The 25031-nt window shown below is 36.9% G+C and overlaps 1 protein-coding gene across 11 annotated transcripts in view; it reads right to left on the minus strand.

The window, feature by feature from the left end:
* Positions 1–24589, minus strand: part of CAST (calpastatin) — a 91623-nt gene extending 67034 nt beyond the window's left edge. For 8 of the 11 annotated variants that reach the window (XM_080925220.1, XM_080925221.1, XM_080925216.1 and 5 more), the window contains exons 1-2: positions 24382–24589; positions 16718–16780 (exon numbers count right to left, since the gene is read on the minus strand). In XM_080925220.1, coding sequence (XP_080781346.1) covers positions 16718–16780; positions 24382–24456 — 138 coding nt within the window. In that variant the 5' untranslated portion in view covers positions 24457–24589. Of the gene's footprint in view, positions 1–8741; positions 8861–16717; positions 16781–23735; positions 23824–24381 lie in introns of those variants that run through there. The other 3 variants (XM_080925215.1, XM_080925223.1, XM_080925219.1) reach the window with 2 other exon arrangements.
* Positions 24590–25031: the final 442 nt, after the last annotated feature.

Below are 25031 nucleotides of genomic sequence, written 5' to 3' on the forward strand. Positions count from 1 at the left end.
CATTGTATATAACAAGGCTGATCCTAAGAACACCTAATGTAGAACTTAATATAATAGGTGATTAGCAGACATAATCTGTATTTCCCAAGTATGGTTCCAGAGATGGTTAGGAAAGGAATCAAAGAACTAGGAAAAATGCTTTACAGCCCAATATCAGGGCATCTCTACAAGCACTAAGGAGATAAACATCATTATCAATATTTAATAAATGAGCAAAGTGAGGCTTGGAAGTGATGGAGCCTAGATTTGAACACAAGGGCAATGGACAAGGTTCATGAATATTCTGCTATGACAAATTTCATTTCTTCACTTAAAAAGCTAAAAATAGTTGGACGTTACAAAAACTGCAAGTAAATTCTTAAATGAGATAAGCATTTCAGACAAGTAAAATAGCTTACACAAAACTTGGATATGGGGAAATCCTACAGATATTCAGTTCAGAATGTAGCCAATCTAGAACTTCAGAATGAATCAATCTGGGAAAGATGAATGGTGACAGATCATCAAAGAATGTCATACATTTAAAAAGATGACTATATTTAAGATAAAAATAGAGTGCCAAAACTCTAATTGCTCTTGGCAGTGGTACATACATGAAACTTTGGCCTCTGATGTAATCAAATAAACAAGCAAATGTTGCTTAGTAACTTAAACAATAGGCACAGCTGATCTATGATCTCAGCACAAGCTAGGATGATCAGAGAGTAGATGACTGTGTCTGATTATGAGTACTATCACTCACTATCCTAAAAGCTTACAAAAGTCCAAGTAAGTCATTAAGTCAAACTTAGCTAGTAAGAATTTGCTTTGTGTGATTCAATTTATCCCATAATGGCAGGCAGTCCTGTGTTTACCTTTGCTTTGAAAAGCTATACATTAATCTTGTTTATCATTCTCAAAGAAGAAACTACCACTGCCTTTGCAATGCCAAGATTACAGATATGCATCATAATGTCTGGTTCTGAACTGTGTTCTTAATAAAAATGTTAAAATGGCAGAAATTATAAAAAGGCTTTTTTATCCAAGCTGACTTTCTGATGACTGAAATTAAAACAAGAAATGAAATAAAATGGCACCAGGAAATTCAAAATATACACTGATAGCAAATAATGTCTTCACCAATACTGAAGAGTTGGTGTGACAGCAAAGAGATAGTTAGTTTCTGTGGGTCTTGACTCTGAGTACGAACCACATGAGTGCTGTGTGACCTTCAGCATAGTTCTGAACTGTTCTGTGCCTATTTCACATAGCAGCAAGCACCTTCAGTTTATTACTAATTCACCCCACTCTCATTTCAAGCAGAAATGCAGTGGAATATATTTTAAAGTATGGTATATTGAAACTCAATTGAAATTTAATTTAACAACATGAGCAATACTACTTACCTCTCAATCTGAGCAAAAGTCCTGTATTTCTTACATGGCAAGGGAATTTTTGGTTACATACTACTACTACTACTACTACTACTACTACTACTACTATTAATACTTCTGCTATTAGAACTACTTTTAATACATAACACTATTATTAATGTTTGCTATAAATAAATTAATAATATAATCTATATTAAAAGATGGCTAACGTTTCTTTTTCTGCTACTGATATAAATGGCTTAAAATGGCTTAAAGAAGACCAATTAAGCTAATACTTCTGTCTTACTTAGGGTAACTACTGCTGTGATGAAACACCATGACCAAAACCATCTTGGTGGGGGGGGGATTTTATTTGGCTTATTTATCCATGTCCCAGTACATTGAGGGAAGCCTAGCAAAAACTCAATGAACCTGGAAGCAGGAACTGAAGCAGAGTCCATGGAGTGCCTCTATCTGGCTTGATCCTTGTGGCTTGCTTATTCTGCTCTCAAGCAGAAAAGAGAACCAAAAACCAGGGGTGGTACCAACCATAATGGGATAGGCACTCTCCCATCGATAACTAATATAAAAAGTGCCCCAGAGGTTTGCCAATCTTATGGAGGCATTTTCTCAATTAAGGCTCCTCTCAAATGACTAGCTTGCATCAAGCTGACACAAAACTAAGCAGCACATTTCCTGTAAACCTCATTTATTTAAAAAAAATCAAATAATATTATTCAATAGGTATAACCGTAAAAGTTTAAGTTGATTTCCAGTGCTTATTTAAATTTAGATACAAGTTCTATTTAGTTATGCATATAATTTATAAATTATAAACTAATAATTGTTTGTAAGATCTGTTGACAAACAATAACCTGAATCAGGGCAAATCTTGCTATCTGTGACACATTTAAACTCTCTGGGACTCTGGTTCTTAATTTATAAACATGTCTAATATTTACATATAATATATGTAATGTTATATTATTAGATTAAGATATATTAATATGTCTTAATGTACTTTCACCTTATGAATATACAAATACTGAGAAGAAAAAATGAAATGTTATGTAAATCATTTTTTCTTTCAATTTTATTTTAAAAAAATAGAGATACATGTACAGATTTTTAAAGGCATTTTGGCATAACACTATATGAATATATTTTGGTTAGTACTTCTGCTGTCATCTGAGTTTTTGACCTTAACCATTCTGACTGGTATGAGGTAGAATCTCAGGGTTGTTTTGATTTGCATTTCCCTGATGACTAGGGATGTTGAGCACTTCCTTAGATGCTTCTCAGCCATTCAATATTCCTCAACTGAGAATTTTTTGTTTAGTTCTGTACCTCATTTTTAAAAAGGATTCTTTGATTCTCTAGCATCTAAGTTCTTGAGTTTTTTGTATACATTGGATATTAGACCTATATCAGATGTGGGGTTGGTAAAGATCTTTTCCCAATCTGTTGGCTGCTGCTTTGTTTTCTTGACAGTGTCCTTAGCCTTACAGAAACTTTGCAATCTCATTAAGTCCCATTTATTGATCCTTGGTCTTACCGCACAAGCCATTGGTGTTCTGTTCAGGAAATTTTCCCCTGTGCCTATGTGTTGTAAGGTTTTCCCTACTTTCTCTTCTAATAGTTTCAGTGTACCTGGTTTAATATGTAAATCATTTAGCCTAGTAGTTCTTGAAACCTCCTCTGAGCACACTGAAAGATAATTGGCTCAGAAAGAGACACAATAGCTGGAACTAGGAACCCAGTAACTAAGGATGAAAGGAATTCTGCTGTAGGCCTTGTGCAGAGTTATTGGCATAAAGCTGGGAAATATGAAGAACAGACTAACCTCAAGCACATATTGTACAGCATTCCAAAAATTTTCTGCCTTGAGCAATGGACAACCATGAATTTAAAAGCACATTGTGACAAAGACAAAGACTGAATATTAAGAAATCAAATCACTTCTCCACACAGGACAGGGATTTTGAGCACAGGCTTCTGCACACTTAAAGCCTGAATGATCACAGGCAGGATATTTTGGAATATCTTGCAGAAATAGGTCTACAACACAACACAACACAAAACAGAAATAGGTCTACAACTCTTGGAAAACAAACTTTTCTGAATAAGTTTCAAGTTAGATGTTTCAAATGCCATGGGAAAATAACACACTATTATTGAGAATCAGCACTTGTAAACACTGTCCCCACTGTTCTTCAAGAACTTAGCACAACACAGTAATCTGAAGCAGACTTTATATTTTTTCTAAGTTCAGAGACAAAGGAATAAAGATGCCACACAATAGATAAAAAAATAAATTTATTAAAAAAAAAACACGTACCCAAACAGGTACATAAGTGGCTAGAAGAGACAGCTGCAGACATTAATCTAACTACAGCAGAGAAAAAGAGATAGAAACTATTAAAGAAAAGTCACAGTTGTGGGCAGTATAAATTATGGCCATGAGTTTCAGTTCTTTGTTGTAGGCCCAGCCCTCTGAACTGAATACATCTTTGAATTGTGTCTTATTAAAAAGGCATACCTCTAAAAGAGTATAGTATGTGACTAAAGATTGCTAGACTTTGAACCTGAATCATGTAAAATGATTATATTTGCCCCACTCATATTTGCAATATAGAAAAAGTACATGTAACTAAAAATTAAACTAATATTTTTATCTTCTGCAACTTTCTCTTGTCATGCTCTTAACATGGCTGACAACAAAGCAGAACAAAGATGAGCTTCCACTACCTCTACAGAAGAACGTTCTCTCATGCTTTCAGGATATTCTTGGAGGTGGTTATTTAAATCACCTGTATGAGAAACTTCCCTCCATCACAGAGTCAGAGAGGTGTATCTACATATTAAGGAAACTGGTCCATTTCATATACCGCCTTCTATGTGATTCAGAACTATAATTCTGGCTAGTGTTTTTCTGTGCTGTGAAGGCCAGATGCTTATAGGTTGGATATTGACAGTCTCATTTACTATTCATAGCAGTGGTCATCAACCTGACAATAGTATAAGAATTTATCCAGAGATTTAGATTTTTTCAGTGTCCATAATTGGGTAACCAGAGAGAGGGCTTGAGAAATTTCTCAAGAGAAATTTTAACAAAATTTACCCCATGGGAATTTAGTGCAGATACTCCCTAGTCAATACTTCATGAAGCACTGCCTCTGTCAATTCCAAGAAGTTGCATATGTGCAAGTGTCATGGTTTATCAGGACTCACCCTAGTGACCAACATTCTCTGTTTGAAAACCTGTTCACAAAAGCACAGATCACTGTGTCTTAAGAAGACCTTTGTTAGACATAGCTACATTCATTATTCTCTTGATATCCACTAGAAAGTTTCATAACAACAGTCCCTTTACCATTCCCCTCACATGTGACTCATACCAATATGCAGTGACTATGGAGCCTACAGAACAGAGGCAAATTATATGCAACTAACTCCATAAACTCAATAAAATCAGATATGAATTCTTTCCAAATATATGATCATCCCCTGCCTCAAATAAACCTAAATATTAGGTTTCTTAAAGACAAAGTCTCACTATACAGCCTTGGCTGGCTTTGAACTTGCATATAAATCAGGACAGCCTTGAATATACAGCAGTCCTCCTCTATCTGCTTTCTAAGTGCTTGCTAGATTGAAGACAAAGGGTTCTTTAGTAGACTGTCAAAGTTTCTAAACTCTAGTTCACTGGGGTTACCATACTACATTTTATTTACTTTTAATTTTATTTTAGTTTTTTTTTTAAACTAGGTTTCACTATATAGCTTTAGATATTCTGGAACTCACTATGTAGACAAGATGAATTTAAACTCACAAGAGATCTGTGTGGCTTTGTCTCCCTGCCATGGCCAGCCTCAAAGTATATATATAGTGTTTTAAGACCAGGTACCATTCTCTTGTGTTCTGAGATATGGCAGCATACAACCATTTGTAAACCCATCTGTGGTTCAATGCCTTTGGCTTCCATGGTTACCCTATACACACATACACAGACAGACACAGACACGAACACACACACACACACAATTTAAAAAATCTATATATTAAGGAGTATTTCAAAGTGACTGGTAATAAAATATCTACTATCAACTCTATAAAATAACTACTATCAACTCTAAATACTAAAAAGAATAGAACAAACTGTATGTGAACCATGTGTGAAAGGAACTAAGCAAAACTTTATGGAATTCTCTTTATCTAGCTAAAGGCACTTATCTTCCAGATGCTAGATGCCAAATATGAAGTCAGAACCTGGACCGAAACAAATGTATCAGAGGTAGGAAATGCATGAAATTCCAGGGCAGGTGATTCTAGCTGCCCATGAGCTTTCCTCTCCTATTTTACACCTTGGTGTGCTTAGTAAGGAAAATACACACACACACACACACACACACACACACACACACACACACACACATACTTCAAAATCAGTAACTTGACAAAGTAACTCAAAAGAAGTTTGGGCTGCTGCTATGAGGTTTCCAACTTAGCTTTGGAAAGCCACAAAACAAAATGAAAATCTCTGGCATACATGACAGTGAATGGAAGTCCAATCCATATACAAGGGAGCATAGTCAAGAGCATCTCACCACAAAGTTTTAAAATCTGCAAGATTAGTTTTGTTTTAATACAAACTGAGTCCCTGGGTACTGTTGCATTAATGTAGAGACTTGTTTTTGGTTAGACAGCAATGGTAAAACAACATTCATTATTATTGTTCTCTACAAGTTGCAAATATAGATTTTGAAATTTAACATGTTTGTTATTTGACTACAGTCTGAGTATATTATATTAAAATAGAAATAAGAGACAGATATTTTGCAATCCATTTAATAAAATATTTATTGAGCAAATGCTTTGTTGAAAGTATTGTGATAGATGCTGTAGAGATTCAGAGATAAATTCATGTCTTTTACAGGTTCACAGAATAGTAAAAACTGCAAACTGAAGCCTCTGTAGTGAAATAAGCCTGGATTTTGTAATAACTTACTCAATGTTTGGTAAGTATTTCATGGAGAGCTGTCTAATAGACATAGGAACTAATAAATGGAGTGTATATTACGTTTCTAATTTTTAAATGGATACAATAAAAGTGTTTTATATCTGCACCATGATTATGATACATCAATGCTCAGTATAGGTGAGAATACAATATAGTATTTTTCAGTAAATATAGTCATAAGAATTAATATTATGTCAATATTAATTGAATTATGCTCATCTATTTTTATAGGGTTCTATGGCTGACACTTTGAAATAACTTACTCCTGTTTAGTGTATACAAAAGAATACTACTGGGGTTGAACTAATCAATGTCTCTTTGTTACTAGCATGAGCACATTTGTTACCCAAATAGCTAATGTTCAAATAAACAGACTTACACAGAAGCTATCAAGTTCTAGATGCTGTAAATTATCCTTAAAATATGAAAGTAACGGAACAAGTCAGGACTGTCACAAAAATTGCCAAGAATATGTCTGTTAAGAAGCATCAGGTAACTGGCTTACTTTCCTTCTAGCCATTCAGCAGAACATATAATTGTTTATGAAGAACCGCTGTGCTTTTCCAGAAGTCCTATTATACATGCATCATATTGAAAAAATGTTTTTCTCTGGCCAAACACAAGGATGAAATACATGGATTTAAGATTCACAATATTTCCAAAGTGAGGGAACTGTAAGCTACAAAATGGGGATGATGCAAAGATATATGTGTGCATAGGAATACAAGCCTAGATTCACCAGACAGTTCATTTTTGAGGAAAGGAAGTACTTCTACCTAAGTTGTTTGAGACAACTGTTCTTATAAATCATCAATAGGAAGACTAACACCTGACAGTTTTAAGAAGTGGCTCTGATTAATTACTTGGGTTTGGCTGGTAGTTTTCTTTCTGGTTTCAGTCTTTTGAATTATTGTTTTACACTATACCTCTTACATTTTTCTGGTGGGGGAGATATATTCTTCTCCAATTCTAACAGAACAATAGAGGAACTGAAACTAAAATTACTGGAGACTACTTCTATGTAATCAGCTCCCTTTATGCTCTGGGAATCCTCTCTCAAAACAACTGAACTACCTCAAAGACAGCATTCCTGTCAGAATGGCTGCTTCATAACTGCCATCTCACAGTTTGCAAAGCACAAGTTTGCAAAAGACACAAAATTAAAACACACACACACACACACACACACACACACACATTTCCTTCTTTAGCCTCTCACCCTAAGGGCTGTCTCCCTTCCTTCTCTACAAGTATTTAATGCAAGTTTTCTAGTTTGAAGTGAATTTGCTAGCCTTTACGACTTCATTTTAGCACTTTGTGCCTCTTAGAACCCAAGTAGCACTGCTTACCATATGCCAGTGAAACTTAATACTCATTTCAGATACATCATTGCACAATTGTCAAATTCGTTCCCATGAGCAAAATATCAACCATTGGTCAGGGAATACATTTTCCACCTTTTCAGCAGTATATGCCGCTCCTTATGGAGCTAATCTGCAAGGCAGAAATTTCCCCTAGAAAAACATCTTGACCGGAAGGAAGTTTCCAGAATTGCTGAGTAAACATTCCTCTCACTAATGAATAGGTCAGGTGTGGGCTCTTTAAGACTCCCTGGCTCCCAAGTCACACTGAATAAGGAGGGTGGATAACCTTTCTGCCTCATTTTCTCAGGGAGAACTGCGGAATAATGAGCTTCCTGCTCAGAAAGTATAAACAACTGAAGAATGTGGGGCCCTAACACTACAGAAGACAACCTGAAATCTCTGATAAGACACTGTGTTCTTGAAAGAGATAAAGTTTCTATTGGAGATGTTATTTTACCCCAGTCTCGGGTTGTATTCTGGGAAGCAGAGCTAAAACGTGTTACAACACTTGTCCCACCACACCCAGTATGTGTCAGGTACACAGAAAGGTCACACACAGTGAGCTCATTCTCTGAAACACAAGTCATGGACTGGGGGCTTGGTGAGGGCGAGGGAGCCACAGGTCTTCAGTGCAAGGGGGTGGAGGACATCTAATGTTAAAGATCAGGAAGTGTCAAGCTAAATAATGAAACAGCTACTGCGGTTCTTTCAACGTGAGGTCCAGGGGCCGAAAACCCATGTTTTCTAATCCTTCATGTCCGGTCAGTAGAGAAAATCCCAGCTATAAAACCATTAAAAGTGTTTATGGACAGGAAGGATGGGAAGTTATTTCCTTCAAACTTAGAGCCTATCTGGAAAAAAATAGCAACTTCAGTCATAACAACAGTAAGAGTATGTGTCCCTGGCCAGAAATGGGCTATAGGGTTGTATGTAACCCAGACATGGTCTGGGCCTGGTGACAGGCAGGCGTGGCTTTGGAGCAAAGCGACCCAAGTTAGTACTTACTCAGAGTGGGATGGCTGGCCCGGAGACCTCAGCTTGATTTAGGGAACAACTGCATTCCGGGTCGAATTCAACCTCTGCTCTTTCAGTTCCCACCCTAAACTGAGCCCGCAAAGTGACGCACAGGCCAGCAAGGCGGGGCGAGTTTTGTCAGAGTTCCCGCCCTCCTCCGCAGAACGCTGTCCCTGAAACCTGAAACCTTCAGCGAAGCCCAGGCAGAGATTCCCTTGGCGCCCTCTAGTGGTGCTTCTTAGTGGTGCTTGGCATATCCAGGCTGGTTAACTTCCTCTGTGTCCTGTGATACAGGACATACACTATGTACTGTATGCAGCAAAGGATGGCAGGTCTACTGCTCCAGGATGTCACTTTTTGACTAACAAAATAACCACAATGATTAGTCCTCTTCTCCAGTACCCTAAACAACCCTTTGATGCCATGAAGTTAATAAAAATGGCAGTGGTAATCCCAGATTGTAAAAAAAATCTCTAAAACTGCATATTGGATTTTTTTTAAAAGAACAGTTTAACATAATACAAACTGTAATAAATTATCTTCATGACTGAAAACTTAAGAATAGATTTGAAACCATCAAATACGTAAATTCAGAAATCTATTCTGCTATTCTAGGCTGATAATTAAGGGACAGGCACTGCTTTTAGAGAAGAAAGCCAAGTTATAAAGTGACTGATGCAGTTAGTTACCATATTTTAAAAGACATGGAAATATGACTTTTCCTAAAGGCACAAACCGACTAGGATAACCACCCTGGCTCCTCAGCTTGGGGTTAGAGTTGTAGAAGTGCTGGTGACCAGTGTTTGGTATTTGAGGCCTCAGACCCAGGTAATGACAGCTGAACAAATACACAGGATGCATTCTGCCAACAAACAGGTGATAATTGGTGATCATTAAAAGAGGGAGCTCTCCCCTTAACTGTTGTGTTCCCCACATCCCATAGGCAGCACAGTGCTACTATCTGCCTTCCCATTCAAGGTGCCTCTCACAGTGAATTATTTTCCTTTTCCTTTTTCTTAGGTCAATAGAGCTTGTGAAGCAAGACACCATACAACTCTGATATTTTATAATTCCCCCATAAAAAGCCTTGTCAGAACTTTTCTTAATGAAAATATAACTTAAATTTAATTTCTTCTTAACTGTTAAAACTGTCTCTTCTTTGGGAGAGGGTAGGTACTTCAGATCTTCTAGTTTTCACTGACAATTATTTTTCTCCCTATAAAAATAGCAGAGTGACTTAGTTGAAACATACTCTGTAGATTGTCTTGAAGCTGTTTGTATTTTCATGTTAATTCCACTTCCCCAAGAAGGGCTGGCTAGTCACATGACTCCAACTGAACCTTCCCATTTTAATTAGTAAAATAAAGAAAAGCCAGTGACTGGGTGGGGCAAGGGAAGTTAAGAGGTCTGAAGAGGTCAAAGGACAGAGGGTAGAGGTCAAGGAAATATGGAGCTTTTCAAGGACAAGCTGAATCCAGGTGGGATTTATTGGTGTTAAAAAGCTATGAACATTAAGGATTTTACAGGTCTAATATCTCATATATAAGGGCAGTTTGTATTTTTGTATATTTCATGCAATCTTGTGTAGAGGATTTGTGGATCGATAGCTGAATATATAAATCTGTATGAAAAGCTGTTGAGCTGAAGAGCTGTGTTTGTGTAGAATTTTGGGGCACAGAAATATTCCGGGACAGAGGTGGAGAACAGGCAGTAGTAAACCGCCAAGGGAAGGGAGTTGTGTGGACAAGTTGGGCCACATTGGCGGCTCAGCCCAGGTGCCAGAGGAGTTCCTGGCTCAGAACCAGGGTTGGCCATGAGGAGTGGGACCTCAGGGCTGGTAAAGAGATAAACCAACATAATATTTTTTTAATATTTACTGCAACAATACTCCAATAGGCATGAGCTCCTGGTATTAGGTAGCTGCCAGTTCTTCATTAAAGGGAGTAGGGGAGGCATCTGCACTCCAGAATAGTCAGAATAGTAACCATAATCAGCAATTCTTAGCTTGCAGGCCAGGAAGAAAGGGGCTGCCATTCTCACAAATAGGCAAGGATGTTATTTACTTACTGACTCCCTCTCTAGCCACTGCTGTGGTTGCCATCTTCCCTGAGTGTTGTTCTCCAACTGAGTGGGTTTTTCAGATCCTATGGTATTTTCACTACCTGGGGGTGCCTATTCAATACTTAAATACTAGGCTTTGCTCCACTCCAGGGAACCAATTCTGTAGCCTCAAGCCTGACAATCTTCATTTTGGCCAAATTCTCTACTGATACATTAATACATTGATACCTAAGGCAGAGGTAGTTAAACACCTAACCACAGCAACAGCCAAGAGCTTGTTAGAAAGGCAGGATACAAGGCTTACCCTAGACATCCTAAATCAAAAACTTTATCTCAGTAACTCCCACAGATTCAGAATGAACATAAAAACATAAGAATTACCAACTGGAACATATCACCAAATGTTAGTTATTTATGTATTAGTTACATTTTATTTTAAAATTTGCTACAAATATATCATGATTTTTAATTCTAAAATGGATTTCCCTTTAAACTCATAATTTAGCCTTGTCTTAAGCAAATGTATTAATATGATGAATTTAAATGCCACTTGAACATTGAAATAAATGTATGATTATTACAATTAAAATGTTTCCTATTTACCACAGTTGTCATCTCATAAACCAAACATGATTCAAGATACATGGTATGGTGGTTTGAACAGGAATGGCCCCCATACATTTCACAGTCACTTGAAGAAATATTAAGTCGTATAAGTTACACTGGACAGTCAAATGTGCTGTACTTGGAGAATTCAGAGAGAAGGCTGAGGTTAAGAGTGCTTGCTGCTCTTCCAGAACACTTGAGTTCAGTTCCTAGTAACCAACCCCAGACAATTTACCATTGTTTATAACAGCAGATCCAACACCTTCTTTTGTTTTCTAAGGGCTCCCACTCACCTACCTCCAAGCACACACATTCACTTAAATAAAAATAAATCTTTTTCATCATTATTATTGTTCTGTGACTGTTAAGTGCAAATATTCCCCTTTTTTACATTGACTTAGTCATCTGATCACAGCAACAGAAAGCTAAGTAATACAACCTGTACTTTTCCCCTTAAAAACCTCCTAAGAATTGAGGATTCAAGAAAGGTTATAAAGAAAAAGTAAACCTTATAAAATCTAGTATTCTGAAAAATAGTAAGAGAAAGTAGCTCAGAGAAACATCAAGGGGAAGTGAGGTAATTCATAATGTTAGAGGACTAAAGGACATTTTACAAAAGCCAAGGAAAGTTTCCAAGTTTGCCTTTAAATGATAAAACAAAAGAAGATACGGTCAAAGTCTTCACTTTCCACCTCTGCTATGTTCCTCTGTTTCTAAAGATAACAACTTTAGTAACCACCTCAGAAAGATGGGCTAGCAGCTTCCTTTGTGGAAAAAAAATGGAAAAGGCTGTTCAGGTCACATATCTGCTCTAGAAAAATACTAGATATTGTTTCCCACTCACTAGTATGCTGAACATCCAATATTTTCAGTTAATAGTAATTCTGGAACCTCAAATGTCTTTGATTAATACCACTGGGTACATGGGCTTAGTAATGAAGTAGATCATATTTTAAAGTCATAATATAAATGTTAAGTTTGTTTTAGCTTTCCAACAGATATTACAACAGAGATCATATTCCTATTCTGCCAAGTGCAGTTATACTAATGAAATACATTGCAAAAGAGAAAGCCAAACTTTGGAACATTTGACTAAGGAAGCAGTACTTCTTCAGTGAGCATCAGTGTTGTAGGGTCATGGACATTAGCAATAAGGTTAAAACAGTGCAGCTCTCAAATATCAAACAGCCCTCTATTTAAGACTCATAATCCTTCAATGTTCTTTGCCATTTTTTACTGGCTGACAGAGAGAGATTTGAAAATGTCTATAGATACACCAGGAACCTAGCTATATAAATCAGTATCAACTCTGATGACTCTTTTTTTTTTTTTTTTTATTTTTACTGGAAAAGATTGATCTTCCTCAAAGAAAATTATTACACATTTCCAGCCAATGCCCTATTAATGAGGCTCTTTTCTTGTCTTTGCTTAGAAAATTGTTTTTCATTGGATTCAATCAATTATGGACCAAGGATATTAAGAGAAAAATTCAGATGTATAGAACACAGGTATGTCCTCCTTGTTATTTTCCATAAATAATATACTACAACTATTCCAATGACATCTACTGGGCATTCTTAGTATTCTAGAGGTAATAGAGGATTATGGAAGGACTCAGAATAAGTGGACATTCTAAGTTACATTATAAAAACGAATGTGAACATCCATGGAGTTTATTAGTCATAGATGTATTTTACCATCTATTAGTAACATAGATGGCCTTGAAATCAGTCCTTAATTAAAATGGATATATGTAGCATTACAAAGACATAGATAAATGCACAAAGATATAAAAGTGGCCATCTTTCTGGATTTAGATTATAGCTATGGTACTGGTTCCTTTAACTTTGTTTTCTAATAATTATATTTAGATGCAGGACTTTAAAAGAGTTAACAGCAGTCAATGTATTTAACAACTATGAATATATAACATTAATTTAAAAATACACACAAAATTTTGTGGCAGTGTATATTAATTCTCTGATTTTAAAAAAGACTGACTTCATTAAAAAGAATAGTATCAGAAACATGAATTATTCAGTAATTGATTTACAAATGTTAGAAGGAGAAGTAAATAATGATGAAAAGGAAAAGGCTAACCAGGCTGTTCAGACAAGATGAACATATAAACAACCATTCTGTTTTAATGCTATCTACACAGCTCTTTAGTTACAAAATACATCTATAACTAAATCCAACAATTTTAAACTTGTCTCTGAAAGACTATATCCTTTCATGTTGTTTTTAAATTTTACTTTCCAGGACATCACTAAAGTAACTTTCTAAAAATCTCATATTCCTCAGCTACAAACAGAGGTGTCAGTCAAATATTTTAAATAGATTTGATTACAGGTTTTGAGAGACTACTTTGTTCCACTGTATTTAAAGATGCTGGTGTTAAATGTTTTTCTTTTTCCTGGACTCTGGATCTATTTTGGCCTTCTCGGTTCATGTGTCTGTTGGTTTTAGAATGTCCCTACAATTGAGAAAAAGTTGATGAATTCTTAGCAAATGATGTACAGGAATTTTCACAGGCTTTTGCCCAGTTCCACCTTCAAGATTTGCATGTGAAATGCAACTTGATTAATTGTAGCTGGTATTTGCTACTTTGTGGGTTCTTTTGTCTACCCTTCTCCACTTCTTTTCCACCCTTTCAGCCCCCTAACACAACATGGGAGAGAAAAAAATGATAGAGGGAAAATGGGGGTAATATTATCCTTAGACTACTCTCTGCTGATCCTTTGGGCAAGTTTGATCTTTTCCATCAGGATATCAAATATTTTCTTCTTGTTCTTTCTCCTTTGTCCACAACTACTTAACAAACCATAACCAAGAGCAACCAACCAGCAACCAATAACCCACCTTGCCTCTCAATGGCCCTAGCAGATACTTTCATAGAAAAAATGTGTTTTTATATGGAAATTTATTGTTTAATGATATTTAAAGAAAATGGAATGAAATCTTACTTTTTCTTTTTATTTCTAAAACTTTGCATTCCATAGAAACAAAAATTTTCAACACAAATTTCTATGGTAAGAAACATTGAAAATTAGAGTTAGTATGGTGGTTTATTGGGTCAAGGTTTTTGCTGTAATGCATGGTGACCAAAGTTTGACCTCTGGGACTCACAGGGTAGAACTGACTCCTGAAAAAATTGTCCTCTATCACTGTTGTATCTGTCACACACACACACACACACACACACACACACACACACACACACACACACTAAATAAATGTTAAAATGTACTAAAAAGAAATATTCAGACTGGAGAGATGGCTCAGCAGTTAAAAGCATTGGTTGCCCTTTCAGAGGTTCTGAGTTTAGTTCCCAGCAACCCCTTGGTAGCTCACAACCATCTGTAATGGGATCGAATGCCCTCTTGTGTTACATCTAAAGATAGCTACAGTGTACTCATAAAATAAATGATTCTAAAAAAAGAAAAACCCAGAAATACTCTGAAGTACATTTTTATAGACATTGGTAGAAAGTGTAGCCTCCTCACATACTGAATGTTCCAGAACTGCAGAGAATGAACAGGAAGATAGTCTCAATTTACAAAAATACCTACTTCAGTACTGATAATGAAAACAAAAAATATGATAGCCACTTATACTTCTTATGTTTCCAGTCTTTTGGGCCATACAGTCACTAATAATGAAAAGTGAGACAATTCCTTGTAAGGAAAAGTGATAAGGTCCATTGAAAATATCTACCATAGCAGAAGACAGGGTGCAACACTTCCCGAAAAGTTTTGTGTGAACAAGTAGAAATGAATCACTTCCATGACTATAAAAAAAACTCTTCTCCAAAAGAGTAACTCTCATAGGTTAGTAAATTCATTCCTCTAAAAATCAGTAAGACAGAAATGCAACTCAGTGCCCTTTAAAGAACAAAATTATCACAGGACACTTCCATAGCTAAGTAGGTCAGCACTGGTAGCTCACAATGGTTTATCATCAGTCAAAGTATAAATTCACAACAACAACAACAACACAACACACACACACACACACACACACAAAACAGGGAGATTTATTCTTTCAGAATCTCCATCAAACAGATTCAGATAAAAACAGTTTTCTTGCTTTTGCTTCTAACTCTGAATGATCTATTAATCTAGGCTATCACTGCTCTCCTTTCATGGTGCACTCACATGAAAACATATGTCCCCTCCTGCCATTACATTCAGCTTCCTTCAATATTTGCCATGCTCACCAACAAAGTAAAAGTTCCCAAGACGTATAGGAAAACATCCAAAACTGAGTTCTAGGTTCCAATCTGAGAATTACTGGAGATTTCATTTTCATGATTTCCCACTAACATTCTTAAATCAAATCATAGTTAAGGGTAATTTTTTCAAGACTGGGAAGGTAGCTCAGTGGGTAAATATAAGGGTGGTTCTGATGCTAAGGTCCTGTTACCCAACTGGTTCTTCATCTATATATGGGCCAATTCCTGGTTGAAAGGAATAGGCAGGAATTCCATGTCCCCATGGTAAGCTAGCAGACACAAGGAGAGGAAAGAGAAGGAGTGTTCACCAGGCAGGAGGTTGGTGTTTCAGTTGGGACTACAGGTAACTGAGCAACTTAAGCTATGGCAGGTTGAAACATGATGAACTAAGAGTATTGGGAAGGGTACACTAGCCACAGTACATTAACAATGCCTAGCAATTGACTCATAAGGCAGGTTGAAATTGTGCAATGTGTGTGTGTTTGTATTTTTCATCTGTGGATCCAATATTATCTGGGTGGGGCTGGTAGCATGGTCTGTTCCTGGAGCTTAGGCAAGGTAGCAAAAGCTACATGCAACATGTAAAAGTACTTGCTATGAAAGCATGAAGACTTGAATTCAAGCCCTCGGAACTCATGAAAAGCTTGATTCACTGTGTGTGTGTCTATAATTGTAGGCTTCCTACAGGGAGATGAGAGGCAGAGACAGGAGAATCCCTGGAAATGTCTGGATCAGCTAACCTTGTGTTCATAACATAGAAATAACAGAGAACTTGAATAAAACTGAAGGCAATTGACCTCTGACCGCCATACCTATGTATATGGGTACATACACCCATGGCACTCACATTTACAAACATCATTGTACACACACTTACACACACACACACACACACACACACACACACACACACACACAGTGTAATACAAAGACTTGCAAAAAATTCCCAAAATTTGCAACAGTCGAGTAAGTATACCTTACTACTTTATTAGTTAATATTGAAAAATAGAATTCATAATTTTAAAAGCATCACAAAGAAAATGGTAATAAGTATTGCAAAAATTACCTCCTTAAGTCCTTTCTTTTCTCCTGGTATAGAAGATGATCCAATATTCTTTTCATTAACATGCTAAAATATAAACCAAAATAAATAATATTTAATAGAGAAAAGTGATTTAAGACAACTGCCTCTTTAATTCAAAAGGCTAAATGCATAAATAAAACAGCAACAACAAAACCCAAAACAAACAAAAACAAAGAAATACCCTTTTGATGTTTCCCTAGAGAATACTGGGAAGTCTCTATTAGTCAGAGGATCTCAAAGTCAAATGATCAGACAGATATTAATTTTGGAGCCAGAAAATCAGACTATAATTAGCCAGATGCAAAGCTGACAGTAATGTTGTTTTGGCACCTCATCCCCTGTACAGTATCTCATGGATTTCTGAAGCCCAAATTACTAGTCTGGGAGACATCTGCTTATCACTGAGATGAGATCTTTTAAGGGCCATGCTGTGTCTGAAGCTATTCCTAAGCATGGGCAGCAGGTTGTATGTGATTGGGACAGAAGTTTAGGTCATTCTAGGTCAGCCATCAGTTCAACAGCTCTGAATTCTCTTAGAGTTCTTCCATTCAATATTTACCAACACAGAATGATAAAATGTGAAGGAAAATTCAATGCATCCAACTGCTCCTTTTTTGTTTTTACATTTTAATTATGTTCATGGATAGAATCATCATTACTTTTCTAGGTAGTAAGGATAGATTAGACAATAATCATATATATATATATATATATATATATATATATATATATATATATATATATATATATATATATATTATGCAGAACACAGATCTTCAAGAAGTTCATATGCTCATTTGCCTTGATAATAAGGTAAAATAAGTCTATTCAGATTTCTCTTGTGACCATCTTCTTAAGAAAAATAATAATTGCATGCTCATTGGAAGAGAAAACAAAGGATTATTAATTTCTTATATACTGTGAGAAATAATAGACATGGAAAAATAAGAAAAGGGAGTCAAATGTAAAACAAATGACAGTTTGCTGTTGGTTTCAATACTCATTGTGTTTATTGAAACCAAATTATTGGGGCTAGAGATAGCTCCATTGTGAAGTATCCACATGGTAGCTCACAATCAACTTTGATTCCAGTTTAAGGAGGAATCTCTCTTCTGTCTTCATTGCATAACAGCCTTATATTTGGTGCATAGACATACAGACAAAACACAAACACATAAAATAATAAAACATAAACCAAGTTTGAAAGTATTACTGTACTTTCTAGGGCAAAAATCATAAACATGGATGTGTAGACAAAAGTTATGTAAAATAAGAAGAGTGATATCAGTGATAATAGTAATAATTTTGTATTGTCTACAAGGCATTTTATGCCCTCTTATTTGATGCTGAAAAATATGAGCTATGTAATTTTCTAAATGAGAAAATAAAGCACAATAGCAACTTGGTGTTTGTTGTGGTAAATATTAAAGGCCATTCTTTTAATTATAAGCCATCATTTTATTATTTATAGCAACAGATGTTATTTAAGACACATATACAGTAGCAAATATTAGTAAATGTTAAACAGTCACAAAGCAAGTTTTTTACTTCATGAGGTGATATTATCCTTACTCAGATCAATAGATATATTAGAGGAAACAGAAAATGAACAAGATATAAGAGCTCATGGTAGGAATACCTCCTTAGCTGTATTTTGTACGTATAACTTTCAGTGAGATGCTTTACTGAATGCAAACTTCCTCCCCTATAGAAGCACTCACAGTGATAATTGAAGGGAATCCATTGAAATGAGCCATATTGAAGCAGTTTGATGAAAAAAATTTCTATATGAATTATCACTATGTGTCTAGGTCAAGGGTTTGCTTATTTAAAACTGAGAGCACTCAAAGCTGATTGAGTAAATGATGAATCTTAAAAAATAAAAATGAAAAACAAACCAAAGCAAATGACCAACCCCACTTAAAGCCCATGTATAACCCAAGTGTGATGATGTAGGCTTACTAGGGAGGCTAAAGTGGAGGATCACTTGATCCCAGGAACATGAACCAGCCTGGGCAGCAAGTTCAGATTGGTCTCAGTAAATAAGCAAATATGTAACTAAATATGTAATTCCACAAGGCTCACATACATAGTAGAACTATATACCAAGCTATAATTAACACAAAGACTAAGGGCTAGAGAATAGTTTCCTCAAATCATGAAGCCATTAGCTTGAGGTTAATTCTGTAGGGCATTCTTGTCTAAAGTACTGAGACAGAAACTAGATACTATATTTATAATTGACTTTATTTAAAAAAAAAAGCAATACCTCAGATAATTACAAAAAGCCAGCTAGATGATTGGCTACAAAACTAGAGGGCCCCTGGACAGCTGCCTTTTCTTTAAGCAGTTTCCCTGGACATGGTCCCAGACGGTGCACAAACTGTGGTTTCCTTTTCTCACAACCTCTGTTGGTATGAGAGATCTTCCCTAGCTGCTTCTCAGAATGGATAATCTCGACCAGGGTTTAGCCAATAAGAGGCAGCTACTGGCTGGGTGAGAACTTAGAGCAGCAGTTCTCAGTTTGTGGGTTGCAACACCTTTGGGAGGTCTAAGGTCCCTTTCACAGGGGTGCCAAAGACCACTGAAAAACATAGAGATTTACACTGCAAATTCATATCAGTAGAAAAATTATTGTATAAGAACCAATGTAACATGAGAAACTATATTAAAGGGCTGCAGCATTAGGAAAGTTGAGAACCACTGATCTAGAATCTAGAGTGGTATGAAAGGGTGGGAGTTATGCTTAATGTGTGAAACACACACATATAAAACAAAACAAAAAACAAACAAACAAAAACAAAACAAAAACCTGATCTTCTCTCTCATCTTGGGGCCTTCCCAGGATAGCAGGCCAAAAGAATTGTCACTTTAGCTTTTACAAGGTAATCCTACAGCTCCTCCTGCCTAGGGCTACTGCAGATCTTGCAACTTCTAAGATCTGGTTGCTTTGTACTTCTCTGCTGGTTTTCCAATCTTATCTGTTGCCTGGGTAACCTACTTCCTGTCTTACATTCCGCAGACATAAATGCTCAGAATCACTTCTGTCTCTTAGCTGACAGTGAAAAGGTGATAGAATAGAAATCCAAAGGCTGTGTGATTTTGGGTAAATAATCCAGCCTTTCAGTTTCTACTTGTTTAATAAAGAGTGACAACTATCCCCATAGCTAGTGTATTTTCAGTGTTAAAGTGTAAAATGGCCCAAGTCTGTTTTCCTCCCTTGGCTAATAGTTTAACTATTGAAAAAGACACTATTGCATAAAGAATGAAATTTTAGAATTGTCTAAGCCCATGTTTTTTTTCTGCACTATCAGAGAGAATAGAGCTAAAAACAATACAGAACAGAGGCATGCCAGAGAGACAAAAATACAAAGTGATTCCTTAGCTCTCTTTTCCCTTTCCCATCAGTTTGATTTCATAAAATGAACATAAGAACTAAGTTTTAAATATGAAAGTTTCATTTTCTAAGTATAAAGTTTAGTTGCCTGGGAATCCTTTGTTTAGTGTTCTATCACATCACTGTGATTGTCTCACTCCAGATTACACTAGAGAGGGGGAAAACACACATAGAATGAAAATCCATTCTTTTCAACAGCATATAACTTGGTTACATGTGTAATTTAAACTGGCAATTCACGTCTATTTAATCATTTGAGTGGAAATGGGATCTGGAGATAGACTGACACAATGTTGGTCGTTAATGATACCAGTTGATTTCAGTGTGTTAATTATGCCTCTTTTCTTTTGTTCATATGAAACATTTTAATACAAAAAAGTTTTGAAAACTTTAAGTGATTGTTATCTCAATAGTATTTATCCCATAGTCACCAAAGGCAAAATCATAGCTGTTCCAGTTTTAAAACTGAAAAGTGTCAAAAATCACAGAAAAGGCCACTACTGATTTTCTGAAAAAAAATCTGTGAATGTTCACTACAAGTTAGGTGTTGTGAAAACAAAAATAAATATTGTAAAAGAATGTGGGCAGTGAGATGCTCTGTAGGTAAAGACACTTGGTGCCAACCAAGCCTGACAGCTAAGTTTGATTCCTGGAACCCACATGGCAGGTAGGAGAGAACTGGGTATGCCAGCTATTTCCTGACTTCTACATGCACATTATGGCATACTAAACCTGCCATCCATTTGCCTAGGAATTTCATGAAGTCATTGTTTTCAATAGCGGAGTACTAGTCTATTGTGCAAATGTACCACATTTTCTATATCCATTCCTCTGTTGAAGGACATCTGGGTTCTTTCCAGCTTCTGGCTATTATAAATAAGGCTGCTGTGAACATGGTGGAGCACATGTCCTTATTATATGAGGAATCTGATTACTTATGTAAGCCAAATATACTAAGTTCTAATAATTATGATGCTCATCAGATACTCTTTAAATGTAGCTTTTTAATATTTTATGAAGTCAGATTTTACAAAATCAAAAATATTCAGATGCTGATAGTAATTAATCAGTGTGAACATGTACAATATTATGTTTCCCTGGTTGGCTTAACAGGTAGCATGCTTTTAAATGAACATATCTTTACATAACTATTCTTATTCTGTATAAAGTTAGATCAGTCACATTATTTTTGGTATTAAAAATCCTACTATAGATATTTTAATAATAGGATACATTAGAAGTATTCTACAAGGATGTGTGTATGTTCCAAAAAATCTATTTTTTGGAAACTGGTTTCAGAAATCTTTTAGAAAATCAAATCCTGCAGATGCCCAAATGGCTTTGCATGTTTATATCTAGCCTATTCACTGTCTTCCTGTGTGCTTTATAATACCCAATATTAAGGCATATCAACAGTTTTATATTATATTGTTTGGGGAATAATGACAAAGGAAATTGATACATGTTCAGGGAAGATTCAATTTTTTAAAATTATTTTTGATTGGTGGCTGAGTATGTAATAAAAGGGTTTAACTGCACACCTTTATTCATAGGAACATAAACAAACAAAACTACTTATATATACATTTCACATATGAAAATATGTACATGTTATATATATATATACAGAATATAGAGAAATATGCATTTATATGTATCTATATGTTAAAAAATTGGCTGTGCAAACCATTGGAGAGAGATTTTTGCAGACTTTAAATGCCTTGAAGAGGCAAATTATGTATGTATATTGTTGAGAGAAAGTACTACATTTCATTCTCAAAATGATCTAAAAAATGTGGTCACTTATAAATAAACTGTAAAAAACACAAACAAACAAACAACAACAACAAAACAAAAGAAGGTTAGAAACAACCCCCTTAAGAGTTTTCCTGCCTGATGCTATTCCAGTAGCCACCATGGCAAGTGAAAGCTTTGAAATGTGAGACGTGCGAATTGGGAGTAATTGGGAGTACTATGAGTAATACATACACAGCACAGGCAGATTTTTAAGTAATTAAAACAAAAAGAGGTGACATGTAATATTAAACACCTGATTACATGCTTAAATATCACCTAGGATATTTAACAAAATAAGAGCCAGTTAACAAAAATGTTATTAATATTAACTTGATTTCTTAAAATAGTTTTGTTAATGCGACTGTTAAAATTTTTTAAAGCCCTTTTAGGTCTCACAGTACATTTCTGTGGGAGAAAAGTCAAAATTTCATCACTGGCATGCTGAAAATTCTAGAAAAGTTATCACCAAGCAAAAGTCTTAAATAATAATTCCCAAACTGGATTGTAATAGATACTTTAGCAAAAATATCAAAGTGTATAACATGGTGCAGTAGGTATTAAAAACAAAAATTTAAACTATCTTCATCTAAGTAGCCTGGAACAATTTGCTTTAGACAATGCCAAGTTGGACAGAGAAATCTGATGTTAGTTGAACATCTGCCATCCATACTTGCAGATAATTTAATGGGTGCATTTTGATAAGAATTCTGGGACAATCATGACTCAAAGCAAACATTTGCTCTTAGCAAATTAATAAAACTGTACATTTAAATAGCACAGAAGAGTGTAAGGGAGAACATTCATGAAGAAATATCACAAAAACAGGTATGTGTCATGTCTACTGCTGAATCTAGTTCTTATGTATATATTCATCATTTTACAGATATGCAAACACATTTACAAAGACTGACACATTGAAATCATTGCCACTTGAGTTAAGAACTCTACAGTGCATTTGAAGGCTAGCATACCTGGATGATCAATCAGTCCTCACTGCCTATTTTCCAATTCTAACCCGAAGTTTTTTAGATAAAAGATTATCTAGTTACTGCATCTTTACTTTTTCCATGCCACCTACAGAGAGGAAGGTGAACCTAAGATTTTTGAAATTCTCAACATAAATCACCTTATCACTCTCTGTCAACAAAGGGTTTGTGAACTCTTTTGTGTTTTGTTTTTTTTAATGTAATGTAAAAACTATGCTTCCTGGTTTCAGAACATTACAAGTTCCAGCTTGATTTGGATATATATAACACATACACGGTAGGACAGACATTCAGTGCACTAACCAAATGGAACACATTTGTCCTCTTGCAAAATAATATAGAGTAGTGAGATAAACTCATTTCTCTCCCTGCCCTCCCAGTATTAATTGATCACAATTGTTCCCTGACGTTTTGTCTTTTCCATTCTCCACCCTCCTATTTCAAGTTTGAAACTGCTTCATCATTCTTTTTAAGTTTTTATCTTTACTTAGCAGTTGAAAAATTAAATCTGGTCTTCGGTGCCTCTTGTTTACAAATCCAGGTATGTGTTCCAAAGAGCAGAATTAAGAATTGTCCATTCAATTTGGAACGCCTAGCTGAACTTAGTGCACCTCCCCTCCCAGACTGAACCGCCCGGAGTGCGTCCGCATACCACAGAAGGGAGAGCCTCTTGAGTTTAACCAGAAGGTCTGCAAAGAGGTCTCATCCAGTCCCTACCCTGGACCCTCCAACTTCATGTAGCATTTCCTCTACCACACAGAGGGGTGAAGTATATACACTCCCTTCCCAGTGCTGACCAGGCTCAGTCCCTTCTATTTACCGTCTTGTACCACCAGCTTGCGAATGCCATGATGACAACCCTGACTTGCTCCAAGCCGCGCCGCTGGGAACCTGTCGAGGACGTAGAGTGAGGTGCTGGTGGCACCACAAGGACTCTCGACTGGCTGGGACCTTGCTGACAACGCACAGGGTGTCACACAGCTGCCAGGTGGGAGTGCACCAGGGGAAGGAATGATAGGGCCCGCCCACTGCTAGCTGCAACCGATCTGGCCCAAGGCTAATTAGGAAAGAGGTGTGTGTGTGTGTGTCAGTTCTTCAGCAGCCACTCCCTACATGGGGGTTGGGGGGGAGGGATGACTTCACACGGAGGGCAGAGCCCCTCTGCCAAGCCGTACTAGCCCACTCACTCTGGAGGTCCCGAGTAAACTTTACTCTGGCCCCTTGCCCGTGTGCACTGTCTTGGTCTCAACCAGCCGGCGTTGCTCCAGGGGCCCCTCCACCCAACTCGTGGCACTACCCAATTCAGAGAGCCTCGGGCCACCTGCTTGCCCGCAGGCACGGAGATCTGATCCTTTTCCCACTCAGGATGGTGCCAAGAAGGGACAACGCCCCGGCACTGCTGTGAGACACTCCGGAACAGGGCCCTTTGCCGATTGCCCGGCGGCTCAGTCTGAAGTACTGCTCACCTCCTGGGTGTGGCGAGCTGCCGCGCCACGAAGGGGCCTGGGAGAGACGGCGGGCTTCCGGCCGGGCTGGGACATTTCTCGGTGAAGACGCTGCGGGCGCAGCCTCCGGGAAAGCGCCGCGAAATAGTACCGGAGGCCGGGACCAGATTTCGGAGCAGGAGGAGCCGGACAGCTCAGTGAGGCAGTTTTTCCGACCCAGCCCTAAGCTGGCGCCCAGCTCCCCCTCGCCCAGTTGGGCCCTCCCCTTCCTGCCCTCTGCTCACTGCAGAGGGCCCAACTTGTCAGCAACCCAGAGCTCCAATTTAACACCTTCTGCTCAGGGTTTGTACACAAGACCCTTCCCAGACTGGGCCCAGAACTGCAGGGTTCTCAGTGGATCACAAATAGGGGAAGCTGGATGTTGCAGTTCCCTGGGTGGACTTGTCCAGACCAATTTCTCGACTGTGTAACTGGAGAACTGGACTGGGGCGTGGGCTAAACCCCCTTTCCTAAGAATTTGGAGAATTAGGCACTTTTCTGCAATCTGTCACTAATTCAAATCTAGCATAAATCTGAACTATAGATGTGAGAATCTTGAAAACAAATTGGTCTCTCAGTGTTTGTGTATTTGTGTGTTATGTACTGTATTTGATTATTTAAACAATTTTGTA

Source organism: Micromys minutus (assembly GCF_963924665.1).
Source record: "Micromys minutus genome assembly, chromosome: 11".
In the NCBI taxonomy this organism is placed as follows: Eukaryota; Metazoa; Chordata; class Mammalia; order Rodentia; family Muridae; genus Micromys; species Micromys minutus.